The sequence below is a fragment of the Gossypium raimondii genome, chromosome 1, assembly GCF_025698545.1.
Source record: "Gossypium raimondii isolate GPD5lz chromosome 1, ASM2569854v1, whole genome shotgun sequence".
Taxonomy (NCBI): domain Eukaryota; kingdom Viridiplantae; phylum Streptophyta; class Magnoliopsida; order Malvales; family Malvaceae; genus Gossypium; species Gossypium raimondii.
The window spans coordinates 41,201,616-41,211,751 of NC_068565.1; the positions used below are offsets into that span (position 1 = coordinate 41,201,616).

The 10,136-nt window shown below is 38.0% G+C and overlaps 1 protein-coding gene across 1 annotated transcript; it reads right to left on the reverse strand.

Moving 5' to 3' along the window:
• Positions 1 to 6,428: 6,428 nt before the first annotated feature.
• Positions 6,429 to 8,078, reverse strand: LOC128034084 (uncharacterized). The gene is made up of 5 exons (XM_052622795.1): positions 7,890 to 8,078; positions 7,636 to 7,797; positions 7,285 to 7,563; positions 6,570 to 7,058; positions 6,429 to 6,464 (listed from the first exon to the last, which is right to left on the reverse strand). The coding sequence occupies exons 1-5, from the start codon at positions 8,076 to 8,078 to the stop codon at positions 6,429 to 6,431; spliced, it is 1,155 nt and encodes a 384-aa protein (XP_052478755.1).
• Between the last annotated feature and the right edge of the window lie 2,058 nt (positions 8,079 to 10,136).

A 10,136-nucleotide genomic window follows, 5' to 3' on the forward strand; every position in this document is an offset into this window, starting at 1 on the left:
AGGTTGTAAACCCTTCGAGGAAAGATTGGTCTTTTCGATTGGATGACGCTTTATGGGCATTGCAGATAGCATACAAAACCCCATTAGGGATATTGCCGTATCAATTGGTTTTTTTAAAAGCATGTCACTTGCCAGTCGAACTGGAACACAATGCAATGTGGGCAATTAAGCAAGTGAACATGGACTATGAAGCTGGTGGAAAGAAAAGACGGTTGGATATCACTAAACTAGAGGATATTAGGAGAAATGCTTATGAAAACGCTGCAATTTACAAAGAAAAGATCAAACGATGGCATGACAAGATTATTTTGTAGCGACAATTGATCACAGGTCAACAGGTTTTATTATTCAATTCCCGACTAAAATTGCACCTAGGTAAATTGTGTTCACGTTGGTCAGGACCTTTTAAAGTTATCGCCGTATTTCCTCATGGTACTGTCACAATTCGAGATTTATGTGATGGCACCAGTTCAAAGTAAATGGATAGAGGCTGAAACACTACTTTTGCAACAATAATCAAAATTAGGCAGAGACCATTAAATTGGTCGAAAAGTTTTAATTTTTAATTACTACTCCATAATTTTAGTTTGTTTTATTTATGTTTTTTTTAAATTCCTTCCTTTTATAGAATAATTAGGTACCATTGTCGACGCATTGAAATCTTGCTGTCAGCGTATTCCATATGTCTATACTACCATTTATAGCTCATCCGAATTCAGAGAAATTTTGATTCCACCGTTGGATCAAAACTCACTCAGCCATTTGATCCTTCTGAGCAAGCACAATTTCTATTAGACACAACTATTCTTGCCAGCCTTATATCTCTCCATAAAATAATACAGCTCTCCATCTTCCTCTTTCGCCCACTATAAATCCTCTCCCACTGTACCAACTGTAACGCATTCAAGCAACCATTTTTATTTCTTTTCTCTTCTAAAAATCATATCTTTTACCTTGAAACCGTTCTCCCTCAAACAAAATATGGCCAAAACAAAATGCTCGGTCAAGAAGCCACCGAATCTGCTGGGGAACATGCGCCCTCTGCTACCATAATCCGTGAATTGAAATCCCTCAGGCTAGTGCTGACAACGGAACCATTAGTCTTTTTGAATAAAGTGGCAAAGGAATGATTTCCCGACAACATATTGAAGTGTAACTTTCATATCGAGTAGGGCATTTCTCTTTCGCCACAACAAGATTTGGGTAAATAAGTCTCCAAAACCATCTCAAAATTAAAGTGGGAAACTTTTTGCACCCATCCCGGCAGCTACTCTCATTCTCTGGTATGTGAGTTTTATGCCAATCTCTACAATCATGATTTAGAGTTCATTTTCGTTCGATAAGGTTTAATACCATGGGACGCTGCAACAATCAACGAGCTGTACAAAACCAAGGTCAATGTCAACGAACACTCTGAGTTCATGGATGACATCACAGATGAAAAACGAGACCTGTTGGTGAGAGACTTGTGTGTCGAGGGAGCATTTTGGACAGACTCCCATCAAAAGAACTATATGATACACCATCACTTCCTGACGCAGCAAGGTAAAATTTGGTTTCATTTTGTAAACTGTAGGCTAAAGCCCTTCACTCGCAGCACCACAACCACCCTAGACAGAATGTGTCTGATACATTCTATAGTCAAGGGCCAAAAAATTGATGTGCGCAATACTTCACCAAAAATAGCTGACTGCACCACAAGGAAGACTGAGATCTTAGTTTTCCCATTATTGGTGATGTTATTGTGCCAGCAAAGAGGAATAATGCTCTGTGCTGGTGAGGAAATCTTGGAAAATAAGGACCCAATCAGTGAAGCCTCTGTAGATTGAATGACTTGAGGTAAGGACACGCTGATACTGAAGGAGGCAGAGACCAGCAAGACAAGAAAGGGCAAAGCCAAAGCTGACAATAAAAGAACTAATCTGAATGCATAGACATCCTTATGGCACAAACTGAAGGATGTCGAAAAAATGGTAAATTCCATCAACAACAGGCAAATCAGGCTTATCGCTACAATTGAAGATATAGAGAAATCATAGAATTTGCTTTATACTTATACCAGAGCCAGGAATAGTTCTATTATAGCCACATTAGGCCAATTGAACTCATCCCCACTACTGGAATTCTCTGTGTTTCCACTAATCATTCGCAATTATGACCCCTCTTCCTCGGATGATGACTTAAAAGACCGAGATAGACATATGGCATCCTCACCCATTGTGCAGGTCTCTAATACTGAGAAAGAAAAGGAATCTATGGACATTGAAGAATGTATGCAAAAGATTGATAACTTGTTTAAGAATGATATTTTTGCTGATCAAGAGGACATTGTTGTTGACCAGGAAGTTGCTGCTGTAGAAGAGGAAGTTGTTGCTGAAGAAGTTGTTGAGAATAAGAAAGAAAAAGAAAAAGAAGATTTTGTTGAGAAGACTGTCATCGTATCTAATTCTGTGGGTGCAAATGTTGATAATTTGGAGTGAACTAGAGCGAGACCAACGAAAGTTGCTGAGGTAATCAGTGAGAAGCAATGCAATTCATGGGAAATAATGGTCTACTGGAGCACTCCAAGTGGACTCTCCTACACAAACAGCAGTCAATGATGCTGGGGCTAAGCCAAGAATTGAGGAGCAATCAGAAGACTGCGCAAAGCCCAAAGGAAATAAAAGGAAGTGCTCCAAGGATAAAAAATGAAAGGAGGAGAAAGAAACATCATGCAGCCACATCGACGACTGCGGATAACTGAGTTAGTTTATTTTAAGCATTAGTTCTAGTATTAATGCATTACATGTAGCTGTAGGTTTTATTTTGATAAGTATACATTGTCATTACATTTTTTTTTTACATTTTCATGTTAGTGCATTGGGGACAATGCGAACTTTAAGTTTGGGGGAATGCACATGGGGCTTCGAAATGCACCCACATTTCAAATTTTTTATAAAGCATGCAAGGTTTAATTAATGAAAATTGTTCGAAAACTTCCATACAATCAGAAAACCTATGTTCTTTCTAGGCTTATGATCCATTCGATTCTTTCTTATTTCTTTCTAAATGTTGGTGATTACTCTCTGATTTCTAATTGTATGGAAGTACTGATGCATTCTTTATGAAATATTATTTTATTTAATCTTAATTTTATTGTTTAATCTTGGGGTTTGAATGCTTTTTAACATGGAAGTGTTATTGCAGTCACTGACACTGGAAAGTGCAGTGACAGTTTGAGAGAACAAGCATTTCAACGGAAGTTGAGTGAGGATTAGAGGAATTTAGTCCACTTGTTCTCAACAGTGTAGTATTGCCTTCATCGGAAGGTGAGGTTAATATGCATGTTTAAGTCTCAGATTAAATAGAGGAGTAACACTGGGTAAGATATACATTGAATTTTATTGCATCGACAATCACCTATACTTTTATACCTTGTGAGCACTTAATATTCTGCTGAAGATCATGTTAGGGATCCTAGTTATCATCATCATATTTTATTTTATTGTTTTCTAGTTATTGCATCGACAACTATCCTCACAATTTATCATGTTTATTTCCAATTATTGCACCAACATTAATAGACAAAAAACAATCATCCCTGTGGGATCGATATCCGACAGACTCACATCTGTCTACTATACTTGCATCGACAATGTACGATTGCACATTGTTACTGTGACGTTAGCAGCCGATCACACATAAATAACCCTAAAACTCCTAGGCCTTATTTTGGGGTGTTACAATTCTCCCCCTCTAAAAAGAATTTTGTCCTCGAAATTACCTGAACTAAACAAAGAAGGATATTGTTGCCTCATTGTCTCTTCAGCTTTCCAAGTAGCCTATTCAGTCTTGTGGTTGTGCCACAAAACCTTAACCAATGGAACTCTTTTATTATGCAAGACCTCCTAACAAGCTAAAGTCTCTACTGGCTCCTCTTCATAGGTAAGATCATCTCAAATTTCAACTTCCTCAATTGGCACAATATAAGACGAGTTCGAACGATACTCCGCAACATCGAATCAAGAAAAACATCGTGAATTCGCTCAAGTTTTGGCGGCAACTTGAGACGATAAGCTACCAAACCAACCCTATCAACAACTTTATAAGGTCCAATATATCTTGGACTTAACTTACCCTTCCTACCAAACCTTAAAACTTTCTTCCAAGGTGAAAATTTCAATATATCTCGATATCTCTTCACTCCAAATTCGCGTAGGATTTCTGTCTATCAGACGCTGCTTTTAAATTATCCCAAATCAGCTCCACCTTCTCTTCAGTTTCGTAAACTAAATCTGGTCTAACAACTTCCCTTAAATGCCTTAAAAGGAGCCATACGATTACTCGGTCAAAAATTGTTATTGTAAGCAAATTCTACCAACGAAAAATATCGCTCCCAACTACCGGCATATAGCTTTTCAACATAACTTTCAAAACTTGTATTACCATTTCAAATTGACCATCTGTTTGAGGATGATAGGTCGTACTAAAACTAAGCTTCGATCCCAAAGCTTCTTACAAACTCTTCCAAAACCTTAACATAAATCATGGATCTCTATTAGAAATAATCGAAACTGGAACTCTATGGAGACGAACAATCTCAACAATATACAACTTCGCTAACTTCTACAAAGAATAGTTTGTACGCCTAGCTAAGAAAAGCACACTCTTTGAAAACTGATCAATTATAACCCATAAAGAATCTTTCCTCAACGGAGTCAAAGGTAAACCCAAAGGAAACTGATGTTCAGCTTCACCTTTTGACTAACCAAACATCCAGCCACAAAATCCGTAACATCTCGCTTTAAACCAGGCCACCAATAAACTTCTCTAAAATCATGATACATCATCGCACTACCAGGATGCGTACCGTAAGGGCTACTATGCACCTCGGTAAGAATCGCATACCTTAATTCTACATCATGCGGCACACACAACCTACCTCAAAAGTTCAAGATACCATCACCATCAACATCAAAATCTTCCTTAATACCTTGCTCAACCTGTCGAATCCTCTTCAATAACTCCCGATCTAAAGACTGATTCTCCTTAATTTGTTGCGATAAATTTTGCCTCACTTGAAGTTCAGCTAGCAAACCACCATCATTACCCGAACTTAAGCGTGCAAACATAGCTCTCAACTCTACCATCGACTTCCTACTCAAAGCATCAACAACAACATTCGCCTTGCCAGGATAATACTCTATCACACAATCATAATCCTTTAACAACTCAATCCAACGTCGTTGCCTTAAATTCAACTCCTTTTGGGTGATGAGGCACTTAAGGCTCTTATGATCCATATAGATAACACACATTTCCCCATACAAATAATCACTCCAAATCTTGAGAGCAAAAATCATTGTAGCTAACTCCAAATCATGACTAGGGTAGTTTCGCTCATGCGTCTTCAATTTCCTTGGAGCATAAGCCACAAATTTTCCCTTCTACATCAAGCCATAGCCGAGCTGCTCAAAACTCTTCTACCTACCCATAGTCCATTCAAAAACCACATCTTTCTGAAATAGTTTCGATAAGGGTGCAACAATAAGAGAAAACCCTTCAACGAACCTACGATAATAACCAATTAAACCCAAGAAACTCCTAACTTCAGTAACACTACTAGGCGGCTTCCACTTTAAGATTGCCTCAACCTTCTTAGGATCCACTCGAATCCCTTCGTTTGATGCAACATGACCTCAGAACGCCACTTCTGGAAGCCAAAATTCACACTTACTTAACTTCGCATACAACTGCTTATCTCGCAAACTATGCAAGACAACCCATAAGTGCTCGTTGTGATCCTCCCCAGAACGAGAATACACCAAAATATCATCTATGAAAACAACTACAAATTGATCCACACACGAATGGAAAACTCGATTAATCAGATCTAGGAATGCGGAAGGAGTATTAGTTAATCCAAATGACACCACCAAGAACTCATAATGCCCATATCGAGTCCTAAAAGCAGTTTTCAGCACAGGCTCCTTCACATTCAACTGGTAATACCCAGATCTGAGATCAATCTTCAAGAACACCGTTGCACCTTGTAATTGATCAAAAAAATCATCAATTTGAGGAAAAGGATACTTATTCTTAGGTGTCAACTTGTTCAACTGCCTATAATCAATACACATCTGTATTGAACCATCCTTCTTCTTCACAAACAAAATTGATACACCCAATGGAGATACACTCGGTCGAATAATCCCCTTATCAAGCAATTCTTGCAATTGAATCTTCAATTCCTTAAGTTCTTTTGGTGCCATGTGATATGGTGTAATAGACACCGGTGCAGTACCAATATAGAGCTCAATTCTAATATCAACTTCCCAATCCGGTGGCAAACTAGGTAACTCTTCGAGAAACACATTAGGAAAATCCCTAACAATGTGAATATCTTGAACTTTTAACTCCTTACTAACACAATTCATCATATAGGCTAACTAAGCCTCACAACCTTTTCCCATCAACTTCTTAGCCTTCACAATCGGAACCACATTAGACATAAAACCCGGTCTTTCACCAACAACAATTTCTAACCCATCATTATTCCTTAGAGTAATTCACTTAGTTTTAAAATCTACCTTAGCCTTATGCTCAGTTAACCAATCCATACCAAGTATCACATCAAATCCATAAAACAGTAATTCCATAAGATCAACAAAGAAAACATGTCGTTGAATCATAAGAAGGCATTTACGATAAACTTTATTCACTACCACACTATCACCGAATGAACCAATGATAATCATACCCAAACCAATAGTCTCAACAAGGATTGCTAACTTACATGCCAACTCACTCAAAATACACGAATGCGTCGATCCAGAATCAATTAAGAAAAATAATAGAGAAGACGGCAAAGTGAAAGTACCTGCGATAACATCAGTCAGATCCTGATCCTCCGGCTCCCTGATAGCATAAACTTGAGTTGGAACTCTAGACTCAATCGGTGTGGCAATAGTATGAGCAACAATTTGCTGCCCAACTGGTCTCTCATTACCTTTACCTCGACCAAGGCCTCTAGTAGGCGCAGAAGTGATTCCGAACTTTAAGTTTACGAAACCTGAACCCTATGCGGATAATCTCTCAGAAAATGCTCCTTCGAACCACATTTAAAACATCCGCCTGTTAACTTACGACACCCTTCAGAAAGCCTACGCTCACAGTGTGCACAAAGCGGCCAACCAGAACTACCCGCTGAACCACTAGTACTAACCACAATGCTACTCTATTACCTGGACTGACTCGGTCGAGACGCACATCTCACACCTCTACTAGAAACATGACTATCAGGACCTCTCTTAGACGTCGTCTCGGTGCACCATCAAAAGTTCTCTTGCCAGAATCAGTAACCACAAAATGAGGCAGCTCAACTAAAGTATCCTTAACTACTTTAGCTCTCTCAACCAACTCATCAAACATCTTCACATTCTGAGCTACCAAATAAACTCGAACCTCACGATTTAGCCCAAAACGAAACCTCTTACAACGGTCCCTCTCAAAAAGAAGCAACTCAGGTGCATACTGACTAAGTTGCACAAACTCAACCTCATAATCAACCACATATATATCACCCTGAACCAAATGCAAAAACTACTGCTTACGAACCTTCATATACTGCTCGCCCATAAAATTCCTCTTAAGAACCTCAAGAAAGTAACTCCAAGTCAATTTATCAGTAACAGTACCTCTCCTAACCGTATTCCACCAACGATGAGCCTCACCGTCGAGTAAGGACACAGCACAACCCAGCTTTTCCTTGCCAGAATAGGACATTTGCTTGAGGATCCTTTCAAGTCCCTTCAACCACTACTCAGTTACGGTTGTATCAGTACCTTTCACTCCAGAAAAATTTTACCGCCCAACGCCCGAAGACATTCTAGTGGCAACCATTGATTAACCGGTGCAGGATTGGCAGGTGCAGGAGCAGGGTTAGCAGTAGCAATCAGCTGAAACACTCCTATCATAACCTCCATCAAAGGGACTACACCCTCATCAGGTATGTTCACTTTATGCGGCAGTACAAGAGATGAAGAGGATGTACCATCCTCTTGAGCACTAGTTTTCACATTAACACGTCTAGGAGGCATATTCTAATAATCTAGCACATAACAAACAAATAAACAGTGTGAGTGGTAGGGAAGATTCAAGTCACATTCCTACAAGCAAAATTTAGGATAAAAGGTAATTTATTCTCATTCCTACTCTACATGCATCACAAACAAAAGATATCTCATGCAATACAAGCAACCGAAATAATTTAATCACTTGGGTTTCGCATCCGTACAGCATACAACAATCACCTAAGTTCAAGTGTTATTGAACCTAGGGCTCTAATACCACCAATGTAGCACCCTATACGCGGCCTGGTCGCCAAGCCCGTATACGGAATGCCATACCACTGTCTCATGTCATATACAACAAGTAAAAGTTTATTATAAATGAAAATTACTTTATTTAGTATTCGTATAGGTTTTAGGTCAATTATACTTGTTAGTTATCAATGTTAAGTGCAAGTCATACCATAAACAATCCTAAAAATAAGCGTTAACATGCATAAGATTCATTTAGTAAAATTCTCAAATTGTGTCCGTAGGTATCGATACTGACACTAGGGTATCGATATTTTCTCTATGTAGTATCGATACCACCTGGAAAAATGATACCAAACTTGCATTCTATTTCTCAACTAAATTCTAAAATCTAAAAAATTATCAGTACCTGCCATGAAATATCGACACTTTGACTCCAAGTATCGATACTCGAGCAAATGTATCGATATCGAAACTCGAATCTGACTCCCTGCACATTTTACAACACAAACGTATCAATTTCAAATCTCAAATATCGATACCTCTGCCCCTAGACATAAAAATGTAGCATACAAATGCAATAAACTTTTTTCAAAACAGTTTCTAAGCAACTTGCATCACTTAATTCGATAAATAATCATCCAACGGCTAAATTTAAATATTCAAATCATCAAAACGTGTCCAAGCAAGCTACATCAAGCCACCATTAAAGTTTATGAACATAAGCAAACATATAAACTCACAAACTTCCAAAACTGAAATAAAACAAAGTTGGTAAATAATCCAAATATATCATGGCACTAAACAAGTCTGCCACATTGCCTTCTTTCCCAATATGAAAATAATTGAATGAACACCTACGAGAATAAACAAGTCTTCCTTAGATCACTCTCTAGGACAACCACATCGAACCGTTACTAATCTCCAAATGTTGAAAAGAGTGCGTGAGCTTAAACAAGCTTAGTGAATGAGTAAAATAACCACAATGCAAACATTCCATCATGCATCCACAATAACCACATACATATACGATACTAATGATAGTTCGCATAACATTTATAAGGATAGTTCGCATAGCAACCACATATTTATTAAGGCATCCATCACACAACACATATATATAATACAAGATAATTTAGCACATTAGTTATGAAACATATAGTGAGCTCTACCATCACACATCAGATGCATGGATCTCCATCACACCACATAAACTCATAGAGTCAAACATGTCCCAAAAACGAAGCGTATAGCTAACACTCTTCTTATTCCCCCTCACATGTCCCATTGAATGGAGCTTACTCACATTCCCTTATCCCCCCAAACATGTCGCAGTACTTCAATGCCTAAAATCACTATACATATAGGTGAGTACTCACAATCCTATGGCATAGCAACTATATCCAACGGTTTCAAGAATCACAAGGCCAAAATATCATTTTCACTGCATGTTAGCATCTTTTGCAAAACACTATCAGATTCATATAACATATATATATCAAGTATACATTTGCACTTCTCACAACAATTATCATATCCACATATTGCATATTTGAGCTTCATAATCATGCAAGCACGTAAACCTCACACAAATATAGATATAAGTAAACTTACACTTGGAATTTAGAGTAAAGAATTTGGGTACAACTAAATTCCCAAATATGCAAGACTCGTGTCTATGAGTAGTAGTTAAAATGCTCATAACTCGGTCTACGCTTAACCTTTTCTCCTAAAATGAATTATATTCATCTTATTAATCATCTACGCCTAATTCCCAACCTTTAAATTACACTAAAATACTCAGTCCATGACATCGACATTTTTTTACATCTTTTA

Excerpts from the sequence above, each read along its gene's own strand:
- LOC128034084 (XM_052622795.1), bottom strand. The coding sequence starts at position 8,078 with ATGCCTCCTAGACGTGTTAATGTGAAAACTAGTGCTCAAGAGGATGGT. Across the intron at positions 7,564-7,635 it reads CTTGGAGTTACTTTCTTGAG|GGTGATATATATGTGGTTGA; the intron begins GTTCTTAAGAGG and ends CATTTGGTTCAG. Across the intron at positions 7,059-7,284 it reads CGAGACGACGTCTAAGAGAG|GGTTCAGGTTTCGTAAACTT; the intron begins GTCCTGATAGTC and ends TTATCCGCATAG.